The sequence below is a fragment of the Talpa occidentalis genome, unplaced genomic scaffold (assembly GCF_014898055.3).
Source record: "Talpa occidentalis isolate TD23 unplaced genomic scaffold, MPIMG_talOcc4v2.1 talOcc4.6, whole genome shotgun sequence".
In the NCBI taxonomy this organism is placed as follows: Eukaryota; Metazoa; Chordata; class Mammalia; order Eulipotyphla; family Talpidae; genus Talpa; species Talpa occidentalis.
Genome location: NW_023604972.1, coordinates 70112653 through 70133186, shown reverse-complemented (window position 1 = coordinate 70133186; position 20534 = coordinate 70112653). Strand labels below are relative to the sequence as shown.

The following is a 20534-nucleotide window of genomic DNA, read 5'->3' as shown; positions in this document are numbered from 1 at the left end:
TTGCATAACACTAACAGGTAATACTGTTCTGAAAATGTATAGACCTTTCCCCTCTTATTTTTATTATAAAAACTGCATTGAGGGCCTCCCCTGGTGGTGCAGTGATTGAGCGCTGGGTTGCGAAGCTGCCCGTAGCCTCTGCAGTGCCGGTTCCATCCCTGGCCACCGGCAAGGGTCCCACATGGCACGACAGACCTCTTCTGTCTCGCCTGCTGCTCCGCTCAGCAGTGTGTTTGGTCAGTCTGCCTGTTCTGTTCCCCAGTCTGGCTCTGGTGAATTCTCTCAACCTCCTGCGCTTCTGACTGTACCCAGTGCTTGTATAAATAAATAAATAAATCTTAAAAAAAAACAAAACACTACATTGATTATAAACTTAAGAACACAAGATGGACTAAATTAGCACATACAGGAATGGAGCCTTTTTAGTAAAACTATTAACTTTTAGTTCTTTTGATTTAATGAAGTTCCAAATTCTCTCAACTCCTGAGAATTATGATGCTTTCAAGATTTTCATCTGAAATATTCATCAACCCTAAAAGATAGTGTTGATATCAAAAAGCAACAGAAAACAAGCATATTTCCATGACTTTGTGTATCAACAAAGAACATTTTTTTCAAAACTTTATCTGTGCATAAATAGTAGTACTGAGCCTATCATTTAGGTTCATTAGAGAGAAAACAAAAGTGCAGTGATTAAGTGACCTGTCAAGGTCATGTTAATTTAAATATCTTATTTTTCTGAGATGGAAAAGGATATTTCAAAAGTTATAAAAGAATGACATTGACAATTTACTGAATTCTAGGGCAGATTAATAAACAGATGAGTACTTGGAAAAGATAGCAGTATGGTTTCACTAACGATGAGGCATTTCCAGCTAATTTTCTTTGTTGGTTTAATATATTAGCAGGCTGGGCTACTTCCACAGACAGTGCAAACCCTGCCAGTCAAACATGACAAAATTTCTTACAGTTTCCTTCTAGGAAAGATAGAAACATGAGCATGTAAGTGGTTGATAGCTGCTTCAATAACTGTACCTGGAGGTACAATACTGACACACCTGGAGGTCAGTCTATCTAACAGCGTTCTGAAGAAGGTATTTCTGTTTCATATCAATAACTTGCACAAAATGACTATCAAAGGCATGATTCATCAAAATTGTAACTGTCATAACGCTGAGAAAGAATCAAAATTCAAAGAGACCTTAATAAGCTAAATTTAGTAATGATGAATGTAGTCCTTTAATTAGTTTAAGAAACTGGGTAAGTTATTATTACAAGTGGACTTGGCTTACCTGCAGCCCCTGTGAAGTTCAGGAAGAGATGATGTTGTGAGGTGTTTGCCTTGAAATGCTGATGATAATATTAACATATACCAGTTATGATAGTCATATAAGAAAAATTTTGAATTTGGCCTCAATGCCAAATCTAGTTAACCCACCTAAGAATTGTATTTAGTTCTGAGCAACATTTTAAAAATTGAAGAAGTCATTCATAGGCTGGTCTGGGAGAGATGTCTTGTAAACGCAGAGAAAAGTGGGAAGCCTGAGAGAAGACAGAAGAGGTGGCCACACAGAAGAGATGAGACCTCTTTGTCTAGTTTCACATGGGTGCTTTTTATAGGGAAATGTGAGTGACATTCTGCTAACAATGAAGTTCATCCCTTGTAGGTAGCAGTGCTGAATGGCTCTAATTCTGGAAGCAGGGGTTGGAAGAAAATCATGTACAACATAATTATAAAAGGATTTGGGTCCAAAAGAAGAGATGTACCATTGTTTCTAGCTCTAACACTGTATTTTTCTCACATATGTGTTTATTCTGGGAATGGAGAATGAAAATTCTTAACTTTCTAAAGCTTCTAAACAAAATGAATAATTTTCTTATTTGATGTGGGCATAACTATCAGCATTCATTATACCCTTTTGAAATGGGTGTGATCTTTGAACCCTTTAGCAATCACAACAGTTAAATTTGATGATCCTCCACACTTGATTTGGGGAAACCCACTGAAGAGCAGCAGGACTCTGTCCTGGAACTTTGAGGTTCTTTGTAGTCCTTAGTCAGTGTGGAAACCAGGTTCTGCTGAATCCAGAGGATTGCGAAAATCATTAGGCAGGACAGGACAGAGACTACGCCTTCAGAGCCCTTCCAGAAGGAAGTCCATTGACCACTTCTGTACAACTGGCTTGCAAAGGGCCTTCTAAGTTCAAGGACTATAAAACCCATGTGCTCTGTAGCAGATTCCAGATTTCTTTAAGAGCTGTGTTCTTTATCATTAACTCTAAATCTCCAGGGATTATATTACAAAAATGATATAATTGCACAATTAAATATTAGAAAAGACCACTGAGTATATCCTGTTTATTCTTTATGATTTACATGGAAAATGATGGATTGGGATTGTAGAACAATAGACCAATCGTTACATTTAGACCTGGGCTTCTCAAAAACTTGCATCCATTTAAACAGTTCATATATATTTAACAGCTTATATATAAATCCAGATCACAAATAATCTTAAAGAGTTAGCTTAGAGATAAACAATTAAGAAACAAAAGAAAACCACATAGGATCTACCTTTAAATATCAGCATTCATATTACAAGAAATAAGAAAATGTTAAAAAAATAATTAGGTCCAGTCACTTAACATATATATAAAGAAATGAGAGAAACAATAGTTATATTCATACTTATTTCTAATTTACCTTCATATAGTCTCAACTTTTTCAAAAAGATCCAAGATGTGATAGAACAGTATTTGTGTTCCAACTTGTCAGTCTCAGCTTATATCAACCTGTTACAATGAAAATCCTAAAACCTCAAGCATCTTTTTATAAAAAATGTTTAAGCCAACTCTAATTCAACTTTTTTTTCTTCATAGCAGCTGTTTTTAAATAGTGGGGAGCCAAGAATGAAGGATAGTAACAGATGGAAATCAAAAAGTACAACAGCTATCTTAACTTCAGCTCTCAACACTGCTGGTTGAGTTTGGAACCATAACCTCTCAACAACTGGCATTAGTAGCTAAATCTTACCAGACAAAGAAGATATATTCTCTTTGGGACAGCTGCTATCTAGGAGAAAAAAACCAAGGTCCATTAATACTGCCTAAATATAATGTGTGGTTTTATTACTGAGAAATCTGCAGTAATGTCAGTTTAACCACTAAGTGTCACAACTGACCAATATTAGTTAAAGAAAACAAACAAACATACAAACAAACAAACAAACAAAACAAACAAAAAGTCACGCTAGCCACAGATTTCTGGAAACAAACAAATAGGAACCAAACAAAATCACACTAACCACAAATTTCCACAATATACATATGAGAATTATTTTAATCTGATTTGACTCCTTGACACTAACTGATCAATGAAATACGGTATGGAAAGATCACAGAGTAGAAAACAAGCAAAGATTAGTTTATACAACAGTGACTATATACATCAGAAGGAAAACATGCTAGCTAATGCAACATTAAGGCCTGAATATAAGCATTTCCAAAGTCACAGAAGCCCCCGAGAACCCCTAAATTACAAAGTCACCACATTACGTGCATGCAATGTTCAGTTTTGTTTTACCCATAAAAGGATACACAGTATTTTGCTGTAAATACCAGACACATTTACAATATATGCAAAAATTAGAATGCAAGTGTTATATTAAGCCTCAAATGTGCCAACGGTGAAAATTCATTTATTTTAAAGAATGGAGAAAAGAGATGGAATATAAATATTCAAGAGAAATTATACAAATAAAGTATAATTTTGCATTTGGGAAAGCACATAAATATTCCTTTTATGTGTACAAATGAAATTATAGATGTACTGCTTGGATGGATGTACACTCACTAAGTGCTTTTTTTCTTGCTCAAATGCATGTTTTAATACCCATCATCCTCTGGTGTTGCTATCAAATCACATCTGTAAGTTAAATATTACACCCATATTTGTACATACTTGCTTACTGGGTATGATCACCTAAAAACAGAGCAATCTTTATTTGGGGTTATAAAATTACAAAGATAACCCTGTGAATCAAATTTCCATAAAAAATAATATGGATAGCCAATTTTCTCACTTTTATAGACGTCTGTGAACAGAATGCTTTTAGTAGGTATGAGAGACCAGGTTCTTTTTTAATCTCTTAGAGAAAAGAAAATAAAAAAGAAACTATGTTACATATTCAGTTCTGTTCATAGTGTCACTAGGTTAGTCATATCATCTATACCTTTCTTACCATGGCTTAATCTGGCTTAATTTAATCTACCTGTTTTTATCTTAGTTCCAGGTGAATAATTTTAGCAAAATAAATTAGGGTAAAGAAAGAAATACTAATAATGTAGCATGAACAATCATTGTTCAGAAATACTTTAAAGAGATAAATTGTAATAGTAAGGTTTAGATATGGTATAAAAAGGTATGGTCAATCTGTCCTTTACCTCATAAATTTTATGCTTTATACAAGTTAGTACAATTAACCTAGTTTTCTAAGGATTTAGAATTCCTTTTAGGATACAACAGAATGAGCATTTAAACATTTTATCATTTTCATACTTTCCAAAATATTTCAAAAAAAAATTACCTTAAACTATGTCTAATATTTATTAAACAAGTGTAACATGAGTGTCCGTCACATACACATTCGCATATATATTTTAACCAAATAGAAGTATTTCATAAAGTCATCTACTTCATCTCATATGCTGAGCTCTGAGCATACTGGTTGTTCATGTGCTTTACCAGCCTTCCCTGAAAGCACCAGCCATCGTAAAGCATTTGTATGTGTTATTCCTCTTCCTTTAAGCACACTCACCAATTAAAAAAATAATTTATTTTACTACCTAACCATTTCAGGAGTATTATTACATTTAAGGTTTTTAAAATTTTGTGATGCTCTACTCAGAATTTTAGCCTGTTTGGCATTCAAAAAAGTCCTAATTTTAAACAAAGAAGGGAGAATAGACACCTTCCTAAAAAACCACTCAATATTATGAGCCAAAAGATTTTGATGTAGCAAAAGCAAAGGGACCAGTGAGAAAGCATGCTTTGGAATTCTTTTTATTTCCAACGAAACCAAATTTTACCACTGTTGCGATCACAGTCTTCACATTTGATGCAAATAGGAGAGCTCAATTATAATCACTTAGTGGCAGTACTTCAGACAAAACCAATAATGTGTGCCACAAAGATGATTATTTCTTCTGGGGAGATTTAATTGATAAGCTTGACTTTACAGTTAATATCAACAGATTCAACTAAAGAAAATGGATGCACTGCTTCAACATTCAACTTGAAATGTTTAGTACTTTCTGCAAACCTAAATTTAGTTTAGAAAGGTTAATATTCTCTTTCTAAACTATGGCATAGACTATACATAGCATTTAATATATTTATATATAATTATTTGCACATCAGATTTAGAAGGAATTTGCAGATTTACTTTGATAGACTGATCTCCTTCAAGTTTAAAGTTTAGGAGGCTTCTGCAGTACTGTCATTTGAAGGTGGGGCATCATGATCAGGCTCAGGGGGAGCAGCTGCAGAGGCTTCAATAACAGCAGGTGGGAAATGACGGCGGCACACAGGGCATGTTCCTGACTGGAGGGATTAAAAAAAAAAACAAACTCAGGGAAAATAAAAGGTTTTAACTGCCACAAAAGTATCATAATAAAAAACAATGTGGCATTATTTTAAAAACAATCAAATAACTTTAAAACAAAAACAAATTTACTTCAAGCCCACACAACACTGAAAGGCAAAATTTTGATGCTATTTTTGATTCATCCGTATCAGACTCAATTTCCTTGAGAGTAAACACTGTTGCTGAAACATTTTTCGATTTTTTAGCTCACTCATCTCTCACATTAATTAAAAGTCAACTACACTTCCTGCCTCTGTGTTGGTGTGGCTAGTGAGGGTGTGCAAGGAGTCACAGAGCACTGCCTCATCAGACTTGGATTATTATTTAATCTATGATACTTATACTAGAGAAACAACAATCCCAATTAATTCACATATGTATTTCACATCAGTCTCTGAGGACCTCCAGCACAAGTACCATACTTAGTTTCACTTTAGTGTAACAGATTTGTCAAACAGATAGAACTCAGACCTTCTTTATAAGTCAATTATAAGCATTTATAAGTCTTTCTATCTCTTTTCAAAGTGATAAGAGTTATCTGGGTGAATTCTAAATGATAATCAAATCAACCACATCTGAGAGGAAAGGCTGGCTAGGGAAAGTAGCTGTAATTGGGAGTATAACATTTTAAGACCGTATCTGTTGATAGATTTTACCCTTGCAAATCTGATCTTCTGCCCAAAGAGTTCTCCCTGATAGAAAGCAGGATGAAGAAATCAGTCTGTTGAAGTTAACAAAGATTTGTACTTAGGAACTTTCTCTCCAGAGGAAAGGCTTTGCTTCACACTAAGCTGTTTCCTGAGAGAGACTAGCGATTATAACCTTGGGTTACCACAAAGTCAATGACAATTCAGTGCTATACAATATACATAGTAGTTACAATGCAAAGTGTTAAATTTATTGAGTATTTATTGTACTCTTGCCATACAGATGGACCCTGATAGCAATGTCTGAGTCAGACGAGTCTGGTCTCAATCAACCACATACTAACGGTGTAAACCTGAACAAAGTAAGAGCAATGGAAAATGGGAGTAACAACACCAATATGTCCTAGAATACTGTGAGGATTAAATGGGAAAAAACACAAGAAATCATTTAGCAGTGCAAGGTATATAGCAAATATACAAATATGAGAATATCTGAAGTCTGATATTATTGTGGGAGTTTAAAGAAAGGGGTTATGGCAACATCAAGGACAAAAAGAAGTAATTTAAGCTGGACCTACTTATCTTACAGATTACGGTACTTGGGAGAAGGTTACATTAGGTTATGCATAGGTAAGCAAATGTATAGAGAGGGTAAATATGAAGAGAGAGGCTGGGTGTTAAATCATAGAAGTCCTTAAAAGTCAAGGCACAAACTTTAGATTTTATAAAGGAATAGTGAACACTTCTGCAGTGGAGTTTAGAGATTTTAAGTAGCGTCTGACAAAGATGAAGAAGAAATAGAGGGGAGAAACAGCAAAAAAAAAAAGAGAGAGAGAGAGTGAGAGAGAGAGAGAGAGAGATGGGAAAAGAGGGGAGGGAGAAGGGAGGAAGGAGAGAGGAGGAAGGAACAGAGCTGGAAAAGGCGTGGTTGTAGGAAAAAGAGGCAGCTATAACCATAAGAAAAAAGTTGGGAAAGTGATTCTAACTGAACAGATGTAAATATCCTTTATGCAAAAACAAAGTTCACAGAGAGATTATAGTAAAGCTTTTTCTCATAAATTATTCCAATATACTTAAAAATTGTAGGGCAAATGCTAAGGATGAAAACATGAACAGGAAAATACGTCATGTACAGGAGGTACATGACAGGTCATTAAATCTTTGTCATACACATTTTCAGAGATACCAATCTATATCAGCAGAGTATCTGCATATTGTTATAGAACTCTGAGTAGAACAAAGTAAGGCTTCTGTGATTGAGATACTTTTTGAGAACATTCAATTTCAGGGATATGAGTAAAGATCTGTTTTTTTTTTAATATACTTTTTAACACAATTAAAAGACAGTACAAGAATGTAGCTAAACAAAATTAGCTTAAAAGATAGTAAGGTTATCATTAACTTCTATGAGAAACTCAGTATTAATTTTAAAAAAGTAAATCTAACACTTACCTTTTGTAGCCAAATTGAGACACAAGGTTTGTGAAAGAAATGGTGACAAGGTAACTCTGTTGCTATATCATCCTTAATATACTCGCTGCAACAGATTGGACAGCACTGTTCCTGACCAATAGCTGAAAACAACACATAAATTGAGCTATCAATCACATATGGCTCAATTTTGATAAAATTAAAAATAAATATATTAATTCATAGATGATACCTATAAAAGACAGAAAGAACCAGAATTTGATAAAACAAGTGGAAAACATGTTTCTGCCTAATACATGACAATTTGGAATTTAGTGAACATTGCTTTTGTAGAACATCTCTCCCAGCCTAACAAATGACAAATTAAAAAATATTTTTTGCCAGAATGTAATCAAAGTTTCTAATAGCATTTTTCTTCTAGGTGCACTGGTAACATACACAAACATGCAATGTGTTATTTGAGATTCAAGATCAACTTTGCCCTTACCAGTGTGATCTTCAAGAACAAGGGTCTCTGGAAGACCATCAATGCTCTCCTTACTGGCTGGTGGATTGGCCACCTCAACATCCACTGCAAGAGACTCTAAATGTGCTAAGGCAGTCTGAAAAAGAAAAGTCAGCTCTTTGTTAAAAAACACTAGAAAAAGAGTAACAGAGAAGTAGAAAATTATTTTTGAAGGGGTATAACACTGTATCCACTACTGTTTTCTTCCTGTTAATTTCTTTTGCTTCAGTCTTTTGCCCTTTTGTCTCCTTCCAAAAAGAATCATCATCACATCACACCAACAAAAAAACAAAAGGGGTCTCAACTTCCACATGTACAACAAAAATGTTCCTTGTTTTAAAGGTGATCTACATGCCCAACATATTTATAATTTCAAAAGAGCAGTTACCTCTTTTGGAGTCCAATTTTACCAGTTCATTAGTATTACCAGGTTATCTGGGCCGTGAACTTCATTTAGGGGTCCAAATGTCTGTATAAAGTTACTATTCTAACAAGGATGGAAAGACCACCAGATCATCAAACCATATGAGTAACCCTCATTCTTTTTCTAGCCCAATTAACACATCTGGCTATAACTAGATTAGAACTGTAAGTAGGCATACCTCATTTTACTGTGTTTCATTTTATTTGTGCACCACAGATATTGTGTTCCTTTACAAGACCCTCTACCATCAGAAACATTATGACTCACCATTAATGGTACAGACGGTTAGCACATTTTAGCAATAATTTTTTATTTTTTTATTTATTTTTTTTTTTTTATAGAGGCATGTTTTTTTTTTTTTTTTTTTTCTTTATTTATTTGTTATACATGCACTGGGTACAGTCAGAAGCGCGGGAGGGTGAGAGAATTCACCAGAGCCAGAGCGGGAGCAGAGCAGGCAGAAGGACCGAAGTACACTGCTGAGGGGAGCAGCGGGCGGCAGGAGAGGTCTGCGCACCATGTGGGACCCTCCACTGGTGGCCGGGGAGCAGCCGGGGATTGAACCGGCGCTGCAGAGGCCGCGGGCAGCTTCGCAACCAGCGCTCAACCGCTGCGCCACCGGGGAGCCCATTAATTTTTTAAATTAATGTGTATACATTGTTCTTTTTTATAAACATAATGCTACTGCATATTTAATAGACTATAGTATAGTGTATACATAACTTTTATATGCACTGAGAACCAAAAATCTAATGTAACTTACTTTATTGAGATATGTGCTTTGTTGCAGTGGTATGGAACCCAACCTGCAACATCTCCAAAGTGTGCCTATATCACAAGACCCAAAAGGAGGGGCCAACTCAAGTATCCATCATTTAACTCAACTTAAAATACAAGATTATTAAAAATAACTACAGCTACAATAGTCAATTAATATACAATATAAAAACAGGCAAACTGTGATATCAAAAATATAAAAGGGGGAAATAAAAGAGCAGACTTTTTGTATATAATCAAAGTTAAGCATTATTGTATATAATCAAACAGTGTATCTGTACAATGAAAGATGTTTTAAGTAAGCCTCACAGCAAGCAGAAAAAAATTCTACATTAGAGACACAAAAGAAAGCAGCAAGAGGAACAAAGGAACTAGAAAACATCTGATGGCATTAGTAAGTCCTTATGGAACAATAATTACTCTAAATGTAAGTGTACTAAACTTTCAATCAAAGGCATATAGTGGATGGATGGATTAAAAAATAAGATCCAGTTGTAGACTGCCTACAAAACTCATCTCAGCTTTAAGGACACATATAGGCTCAAAGAAAAGGGGTGGACAAAAATATTCCATGCAAATGGAAACTAAAAGCAGTCATGGATAGTTACAATTATATCAGACAAAATAGACTTTAAGCCAAAACAGTGACAAGAGACAAAGTATTACTCATAATCATTATGAATATATAATAATCATAAATAAATATCACACAATATTGGAGCACCAAAATATATTAAGCAAATAAAAAGATCTCCAATGAGATTAGACAATAATAGAGTAGCAGTAAAGGACACCAATACTTTACTTTTAACAATGGGCATGTTATCCAGAGAAAATAAAAAAAAGGAACACTGGACTTGAAATACATTTTTTTAAAGATTATTTACGCATACAAGAGCTGGGGTGTAGGCCAGAGATGCAGGAGGGTGAGAGGATTCACCAGAGACAGAATGGGGAGCAGCAGAACAGGCGGACTGACTGAAATACACTGCTGAGGGGAGCAGCGGGTGAAAGAGGAGAGGTCTGTTGCACCATGTGGCTTAGCTCCCTGGCCAGGGACTGAACTCGTGCGGCACTGGCTGCCAAGACTTGCACCACCCCTTGCACCACCATGGAGGCCCTTGAATTACATTTTTGATAAGATGGGCCTAACAGACAAATACACATCTTATACAGCAACAGCAGAATACATATTCTTCTCAAGTACATATAGAGTATTCTCCAAGATGGATCAACAACAGGTTAAAAACATTTGTAAGCAAATTTAAGAAGGCTAAAAGCCATACTAAATATTTTTTCCAACCAAAAATGAGAAGATACTAAAATTAACAGGAAGAAATCGCAAAGATTCACAAAGAACTACAAATTAGACAACACACTTCTGAACAAAGTGAGTAATCAAAAGTGAAACCTAAAAGTATCTTGAAACAAAAAATAGAAATACAATATACCAAAACATGGAAATAAGTAAAAGCAGTTCTAGGAAAGTCTTTTATAGCAACAAACACCTGCATTAAGAAAAAAAAAGACATCTTAACACTTCATGAAACTAGAAAAAGAAGAACAAACTAAGGCCAAGGCCAGAGTTGGCAGAATGAAAGAAGTAACAATGACAAGAACAGAAATAGAGACCAGAAAAGATCAACACTAATGCAGTTTTTTTTTAATTTTTTTAAAAATTCATTTTCTTACATAGTTAATTTTTGTACAGTATTTGATTTCTCCCCACAGCTGTAGTTCCTGTAGTTCTCCTACCACCACAGCACTCTTGATCCATCACCACAGTCCCTTGCGTAAGGCAGTTTTTGAAATGATGATGCCAGGGGCAAGGGAAAGTAGACAATGGGGAGTTATGGTTTACAATATGAATGTATTTCATTCCAGTTAATGGAATGCTCAAAAATGGTTAGAGGTAAATTTTATGTCATGAACATGTTATCACAATAAATATACTGTGAAAAATAAATTCAATCTTTCAGACTGAATGAAAATTCTGCCTGACAGTTAGAATTGCGCTGTCTTGGATGGCAATTAAGCTTCTGTATCACTTTAGGATATAGCCAATAATATCTTTCTAAAATGGATACTAGATGACTTACAATAAATGATAGGGCAAAGAACAAAGCAAAGAAACTAAAAATGGAGAAAACAAAATGACAAGAATTCGTAAATACAGTTAATAATATTGAACACCAAATTTAACTCTGGATATTGCAAAAAGAAAGCTAGTGACCCAATAATTGGATTACTGCCTTTCAGCTCCCAATTCACCTATCATTTCTGCTCTGTATAATCAGATCTGGGCCTTTTAAATACTCTTCTTGTCAGCTAAAATGCTGCTAAGTTTTATCATTAGAGAACACTACAGAGATATCACAGGAGGAAAGGACTTAGCTTCTGGGTTTAGGAGGGTTTACTGGATAGCGCTCTGCAGTGTGCAAGGCTTTCCCATTTGCGGTTTCTACACCACAGATGGCTTTTCCCACACCAGGATCCTCCAGTATTTAGTGGCTTCTCCAGCATTGAAGCACTTGCAGTTTCTTCAATGTGTGACCAGTTGCAGGGTAAGGTGGCCAACCGCTTCCTTAGCACTCATCTTAGTTGGTTTTGTAGTAGAGTACTTCTAATTATTTATCTCCCTGTGAATGGTTTCTCTAGCATGCCAGAAGGAAGAGTTTGCTAAGTTCTAATGGACAGATTTCCATCCAGATATGCCAGAATAGTAATTAGCACACACACTTTTTTTTTTTTAAAGAGCCAAGGCTATGTCTTCCCCAACAGAGTCTAGATCTCAGCCCTGGAGAATGGGGAAGCTGAGTACTATATTTAAGTCTTAATACTTTTCCTTAAACCTGCTCTTCCTATAGTCTTTAGTTTAATTTCCTCTACCTAATCCCTCAGATTCTAATTTCATGTTATACTTAATAATTCTTTACAAATAATTGTTTCTTGTGACTAAGCCCAGGCTGATACAAATTAGTATCAGGTATGCTCCCATGAAACAAGAATAATGTTTTGGAACTATTCTGGTTGGCCTTCAGGTTTGAGCTCAGGGTTTAGATCCTTCCCAGTAAGAACAGGGTTCGACCAACCAGTGGCATCACAATTAATCAAATGATCAATGTGGTTGACTACAATTAAGTGCCAACTACAGGATGAATCTTGAGAGCCTGGTGGCTACTGCACTTTACTTTTTATTTTATTATTTTTTAAAGATTTATTTATTTTCATTTTATTTATTTATTTATTTATTTATTTATTTATTTATTTATTTATTTATTTATTATTTATTATTTATACAAGCACTGGGTACAGTCAGAAGAGCGGGAGGGTGAGAGAATTCACCAGAGCCAGAGCAGGGAGCAGAGCAGGCAGAAGGACCGAGGTACACTGCTGAGGGGAGCAGCGGGCGGCAGGAGAGGTCTGCGCGCCATGTGGGACCCTCCTCCGGTGGCCGGGGAGCAGCTGGGGATTGAACCGGCGCTGCAGAGGCTGTGGGCAGCTTCACAACCCAGCGCTCAACCGCTGCGCCACGGGGAAGGCCCTGCACTTTACTTTTTAGCAGAATTTATGACTATAAAAATTGTGATGTCGGATATATTCTTTTGAGTGTCCTTGTACTTACAAAGAGAAAATAATAAACTTAGGCCCATTACCTCTCAGGGCAAAATAATGAGAACTACAGAACTTCATGATATAAAATATAATTTAACTGGGTGCAAAACCATTAAAACAGTAATTCCCAGTCTTTTTTTTTTTTAATTTATTTATTTATGCATACAAGAACTAGGGTACAGGCCAGAGGTGTGTGTGTGGGGTGGGGGGTGGTGAGAGGATTCACCAGAGACAGAGTGGGGAACAGAACAAGTGGATTGACTGAAATACCCTGCTGAGGGGAGCAGCAGGCAGGTCAGGAGAGATCTGCTGTGACATGGTGGTCACCTCTCTGGCAGGGGATGGAATTCTTGCTGCAGTAGCTGCGGATAGCTTCATAGTGCTGTTCTTAACCCCTTGTACCATCAGGGAGGCCCCAGTAATTCTCAGTCTTGTAAACTTTCTCAAAATTTTTTATCACTGATTGGTTAAAGAACAGGATTTTGAAACTTTAAATAGGGACATCTGGTTGAATAACCACATCTCTCATTGCTTCGTTCAGCCAGCGGAAGTAGCACACTCTTACATATCAGTGTTCCGCCCATGATCATCTCAGCTTAAGTGTATATTTCTTAGAACTTCTCTACCCAATGGTACTGTTACAGAAAACTGTAGCAGCAGTCAAAAATGGCAGAGTGATTGAGAGCACAGGCTCTTTTAGAAAACAGGTTTGGGATAAGGACAAGGAAAATATGGAATAATAATGGGTTATGGAAGGAAACCAGAGCTATCTACCATGGCCTTGGAACCAAATACAGAAACAAGGACTAGTAGCTTTTTGCATGTTTATTTGTTTGCTATATGTATGTTTATTTTTATCTGCTGACCATTTCCTTTTTCTACTTTCCATTTTTATTTCATAAAGCACCTAACTTTCTAATTTAACCTTTGTATTAGAGAATATTCAGTGTGGCTGACTGAATTTATGGAGGAATTAATATAACCAGTGATCAATGTAATGACTCTTGGGACTGTTCATCTGTTCATTTTAGAGGAAGGGTAAAAACGTCTTCATTTGTGAAAGTAGCTGTAACTTATTAGGTAGAAGTAGATATGTTCAAATATGTATGTATATATGGAATCTAGTTCTTAGAGGGATGAATTGTTGCAACTGATAATTATAGTTCCTCACATTCAAATTCATTGTTTTTGTTAGCTCTGTCAAAATGGCTTTGGACCATTTAAATATTTTCCCTATGACAGATATCAGTACACTAAGCTTTGTTCAGGGAGATTGCAGAAAGGACATTGCAGGAGGAAAAGGGCTCTGCTCTGATCCCTGTGCTTGCTTAACAGGTTTCTGTAGCATGAGGCTTTCTCTAGCACCAGACTCCTGCAGTGTACACAGCGTCTCCAGACTCTAGCTCTTCTAATGCACAAAGTGAGCAGCACCCAGTGCCAGCAGCGTCCCTCAGCATCCACCCTGAACAGTTCTGCAGCAGAGTGCTTCCAGTTAGTTATCTAACTATGAATAGCTTCCCTGGACATACCACAGGATGATTTCTAGTATGTAAGTTCTGCTAGTACATTACAGTGCTTTCACTGCTATCCAGTGAGCCACAGCTGTGCCATCTTGATGTAGATGGATCTTAGCCCTGGGGTGGGGTGGGCTTGTTCTTAGTGATCATAGCTCCAGAGGTGGTAACTGCTCTTTGGATGTGCTTTTTCTGTATTTTTTCAGAATTATCTTTATTCCTAAATAAATATTCCTGTTACTCTAATCCCTTTTAAAGTTAGTAATTCTTTACAATTAAACATACCCATCAGGAGATAGGAAATGAAAAGAACAGCCTATTATTTGTCCCTGTTTTTTGCTTACCTATTATCATCATGAATTTCCTCCAATCCCTTATGTACTTTTTTTTTTTTTTTTTGGTGGGATCCTCGCCAGCAGCCGGGGAACAAACCGAACCCGGGGCTCAACCACTGCGCCAACAGGGGAGGCCCTCCCTTTTGTACTTTTTAAGGTAGACTCTTCAAGAACTCATCTGTGCTACATAAACACAAAGGAGGGATACTTTTTGTAGTAAGCTCCATCTAGGGAGGTTAGTCCAGGCTAACTATGCTTTGACACAATGGAGTCATACCCTGTCTGATGATTATCTGCAAATTCGGAGTGCTAATAAATACCTGGAATTTCCATATATTTAAAAATACTTGCTTTGGCACTGACATACACTTTAAAGGTGATCTGAGATCATGTATCAGCAAGAAGAGCAAGAAAAGCCATTTTATAATCACTGCTATGAAAATCCACAAAAATATATAAAGCAATCTGCATCTTTAGGCAATACAATAGATTTTCAAAAGTTAGTCAAAGTGTCAGAAGAAAGTAAATATTTTAAATAGCCCAACTGGACAATGCTAACATGGCGGCGAGGAGACGCTGCGAGTAAGATCTCCATATTAAAAAAAGTTAATAGAGAGGAAAAGCGGCAGGTCCCAGTGAGAAGTGGGACACGGAAGATAAACGGGTGACGCCAGCAAACTGCCCGAAGAAGAAAGTTGCCATAAAAGAGGACTAGAAGGGAGGGAAGCGCAGAACCCTGCTCCCCTCCCCCGCCCACAGAGGCGGCACTCTCCGACCAGCAGAGAGGAGGAAAACAACAAACCAAAACGACCCACAAGAACAAACAACGCAGCAAGCGGGACTGTGAGTGGAAAGGAACTATTGCAGCCACCACACCCCGTGAACGGGAGCTGTGGAGAACCCTGCAGAATCCGCCACGGCGGTGAGCGAACGTCTCCGGGCGCCATTGAAGAGAGACCCCGCCCCCAGGGAGGAGCCCAGCACCAGCACACAGACCCGGGCCGCCTGGTAAGCTTGCACAGAAAGGAAGCGCGCTGGAAAAACAGGCGCGGATCGCGGTCAGGATTGCGCGGAACAGCAGCGCGCTGGAAAACCAAGTGCAGATGGGAATCGGGATCGCGCTCGGAAAAGCAGTGCAGTTGAAAAGCAAACGCGGATCCAGATCGCAGCTGCCCAAGTCCCTGCGCCTGCGACCTAGGCTTGCGGGGAGACGTGCAGAGGCCCTCACTGAGTGAGCAGGCCCAGGCGCCCAGGCACGGGAACGGGATTCAAAAGGCGCCATGCCCGCGCCACTGAACTGGGCTACAGCCTGAGTCCTGGAACTGAGGGCTTTGGAACTGACACCCGGGGCATGAAACTAGGGGCGTGGGTTCCCCACGACGGTGGGGCACAAGGCAGACACAGCACCCCAAAGCCGTTGAGGCTTACCCTACCATTCCCGCTCTATTCCCTGTCCCACGGGGTGGAAAATCAGCTCCCCAAGGGCTCCAGGAGAGATCTCTGGTGCCACCTAGCGACTTGAAGCCAGCAGAGGCGCCTAGAGGAGCCAGTGGCCAGCTGGGAGTTAGCCCACGCCGGCCCCTTCCGAACAAGTAGTCTGAGCCCACAGGGAGAGCGAGCACCCACAGCCGGGGCAGACCAAGCGCGCAGAAGAGTGTGCCCCACATCACCATTATAGAATAGGGACATTTCTTCAGTAAAGACTACCTGCAGAACGCTTCCTCAGGAGCCAGAGGTGAGCGGGGGAAGTTCGCCCACGCCAGACCCCCTCTGGCCTGCAGTCCAAGCCCAGAGGGGGAGCAGGAACCCACCGCCGGGGCAGACCAGGCGCACAGGGGAGTGTGTCCCCACATCGGCATTTTAGAACAGGGACCTTTCTCCAGTAAAGACTGCTTGAAACTGACAGATGACTCCTGGAGGAACCAGAGGAGAGCAGAGAAGCTCACCCAAGATGCCGGCCAGTCCCAACTACACAGTGTCCCAATGCATACGGCAAATTAGAAAACAGACAGTAGGGAGGAGAAGAACCACACGCAACCTAGCAACTCCCCAGGGAAAAAGCACACCACAAAAAGAAAAGCAGCCCCCAGATTGCAACGACAGTAACTTGGAAGAACTTCTGAGCCTTCCAGAAAGAGAATTTAAAATTGCCGTGATTAAAAAACTGACAGAAGTCATAAAGGAAAACAATGATAAGGGAAAAATAATCAACGATCAGAAGAATGCAATTGAGTCCCTAGAGAGGGAAAACAATGGTCAGAAGAATGAAATTGAGTCCCTAAAGAGGGAAGTAAAAGAAATGCAGGAGATCAAAGAATTAATGGAAGAACTAAAGAATTCTGGGAAAAGCAATGAAAGCAGAATAGACGAAATGGAAGAACGAATAAGTACTCTTGAAGACACAGAAATAAAAAAAACCAAAACAGAAAAGGAAAGAGAAGTACGAAGGAAAAAGAACGAAGAAAGACTTCGGGAACTATCTGACTCCATGAGGAAAGGAAATATAAGAGTTATAGGAATACCAGAAGGAGAGGAGAGAGATGTAGGAACAGAGAAAATATTCAAAGAGATAATTGAAGAGAACTTCCCAAATGTGAAGAAGGAGCTGAAAATTGATATACAAGAAGCAAGAAGAACACCAAACTTCCACGACGAAAGGAAAAACACAGCAAGACACGTAATAGTAAAGCTCCCAAGAATCCAGGACAAGGAAAAAATAATGAAGCTGACAAGAGGGAAGAAACAGATAACATTCAAAGGAAAACCAATCAGGCTGACATCAGACTTCTCCGAAGAAACACTACGGGCAAGGAGAGAATGGGGGGACATAGTCAACAGACTCCAAGAAAACAGATGCCAACCAAGAATTCTCTATCCCGCAAAGCTCTCCTTTCTCTTTGAAGAAAGAATATGGACCTTCCCAGACAAACAGAAACTCCGGAATTTCATTGCAACTAAACCCCCACTCCAAAAAATACTACAAGGAGTCCTAAAGCCAGAACCTCAGAGGGACGAATAACAATGAAAGAAGGCCCAAAAAGAAAAAAAAAAGTTATTAAAAGAATAAATAAATAAAATCAAAGGAAAGACAAATACAATGGCAAATACAGATGCTAACATATCAATATTAACTCTAAATGTAAATGGACTAAACTCTTCAATAAAAAGACACAGAGTTGCAGCCTGGATTAAGAAACAAAACACAACCTTTTGCTGTCTCCAGGAAACACATTTAGCTACAAAAGATAAAAATAGGCTCAAAGTTAAAGGATGGAAAACAATCCTACAAGCAAATGGACCAAAAAAGAAAGCAGGAACAGCTATACTTATATCAGTAAAACAGATTTCAAACTCAAAAAGATAAAGAGACCCCAATGGTCACTACATTATGATCAAGGGGACAATACTTCAAGAAGAAATAACACTCATTAACATATACTCACCAAACGAAGGAGCACCAAAATATATCAGACAACTGTTATCCTCTCTGAAAACAGACATCAGAGAAAACACATACGTAGTGGGAGACTTCAACACACCACTATCAACAATGGATAGATCCCAAGACAAAAAATAAGTAAAGAAACCAAAGCTCTAAATAAGGACCTAGAGCAATTGGGCTTAACAGACATCTATAGAAACACTAAACCCCAAAAAAACGGAGTACACATTTTTCTCAAGCGCACACAGATCATTCTCCAGGATCGATCACATACTGGGGCCACAGACAAAACATCAACAGAATCACAAAGATTGAAATCATTCAACCATCTTTTCTGACCATGAAGGCATCAAACTAGAAACAAACCATAAAAAGAAGGCAAGGAACCTTCCTACCTCATGGAGATTAAAAACCACACTACTGGAAGACCACTGGACTAATGAGGAGATCAAAGAAGAAATTAAAAAATTCTTTGAATTGAACGACAAGGAGGACACCAATATCCTAAATGTATGGGATGCAGCCAAAAGCAGTAATAAGAGGAAAAATATATAGCAATAGAAGCTCACATCAAGAAACAAGAAAGAACTCAAAGAAACAAACCTAATCTCGAAGCTCAAAGATCTAGAAAAAGAACAACAAAAAAAAACCCCAAAACCAGTAGAAGAAAAGAAATAATAAAAACAAAAGCAGAAATAAATGAAATTGAAACTAAAAAAAAATCCAAAAGATCAATGAAACCAAGAGCTGGTTCTTTGAAAAAATCAATAAAATAGACAAACCCCTAGCCAGGCTCACAAAGGAAAAAAGGGAGAAAGCACAAATAAACAGGATCATCAATGAAAGAGGAGAAATCACAACGGACACAGCAGAAATCAAAAGAATAATCAGTAACTACTATGAACAGTTATATGGAAACAAGTTTAACAATCTAGAGGAGATGGACAAATTCCTACAACTCTACAATCACCCAAAGCTAGATAAAGAAGAAATAGGAACACCTAAAACAGACCAATTACAAGCAGCGAAATTGAAATGGTAATCAAAAACCTCCCCCCAAAAACAAAAGCCCGGGACCTGATGGATTTACAAATGAATTCTACCAAACATTCAGAGACGAATTAGTGCCTATCCTTCACAAACTCTTCCAAAAATTGAGAAGGAAGGACAAACACCCACCCAACACGTTCTATGAAGCCAACATTACACTAATACCAAAACCAAACAAGGACAACACAAAAAGGAACCAACTACAGGGCCAATCTCCCTAATGAAACACTGATGCAAAAATCCTCAATAAAATTTTAAGCTATCAGAATCCAACATGCATCCATAAGATACTTCACCACGACCAAGTAGGATTCATTCCAGGGACACAAGGCATGGTTTAACATCCGAAAATCCATCAATGTTATCCAACACATCAACAAACAGAAATATAAAAACCATATGATAATATCAATAGATGCTGACGAAAGCTTTTGACAAAGTGCAAACACCCATTCAGATGATAACAGCCTTGAAATTCTTGGGATACAAGGAACATACCTCAACATTCATAAAGGCCATCTATGACAAGCCAACAGCCAGTATCATTCTCAATGGTGAAAAGCTGAAAGCAATTCCATTAAGATCTGGAACAAGACAAGGATGTCCACTCTCCCACTGCTTTTCAATATAATACTGGAAGTCCTAGCCAGAGCAATAAGACAAGAGAAAGACATCCAAGGAATCCAAATAGGAAAAGAAGAAGTCAAACTATCACTATTTGCAGATGATATGATAATATACATAGAGAACCCCAAAAAGTCCACAGAAAAACTAATTCAACTCATCAATCAGTTCAGTAAAGTGGCAGGATACAAAATCAACACGCAAAAGTCAGTAGCCTTCCTATACACAAACAATAAATCGAAGAAGAAGAAATCAAAAAACCATCCCTTTCGTTATTGAAACAAAAAAAATCAAATATTTGGGAATAAATCTAACAAAAGAGGTAAAGGACCTATACAAAGAAAACTATAAAACACTGTTAAAGAAATAGAAGAAGACACAAAGAAATGGAAAGACATCCCCTGCTCATGGATTGGAAGAATAAACATTATTAAAATGGCCATCCTTCCAAAAGCAATATACAGATTCAATGCTATTCCAATCAAAATTTCAATGTCATTCTTCAAAGAAATTAGAACAATTATTG

At 37.8% G+C, this 20534-nt stretch overlaps 1 protein-coding gene across 1 annotated transcript in view; it reads right to left on the bottom strand.

Moving 5' to 3' along the window:
* Positions 1 to 2319: 2319 nt before the first annotated feature.
* Positions 2320 to 20534, bottom strand: part of PJA2 (praja ring finger ubiquitin ligase 2) — an 87216-nt gene continuing 69001 nt past the window's right edge. The window contains exons 8-10 of the mRNA XM_037530709.2: positions 8210 to 8324; positions 7744 to 7865; positions 2320 to 5601 (exon numbers count right to left, since the gene is read on the bottom strand). Coding sequence (XP_037386606.1) covers positions 5476 to 5601; positions 7744 to 7865; positions 8210 to 8324 — 363 coding nt within the window. The 3' untranslated portion in view covers positions 2320 to 5475. The remainder of the gene's footprint in view (positions 5602 to 7743; positions 7866 to 8209; positions 8325 to 20534) is intronic.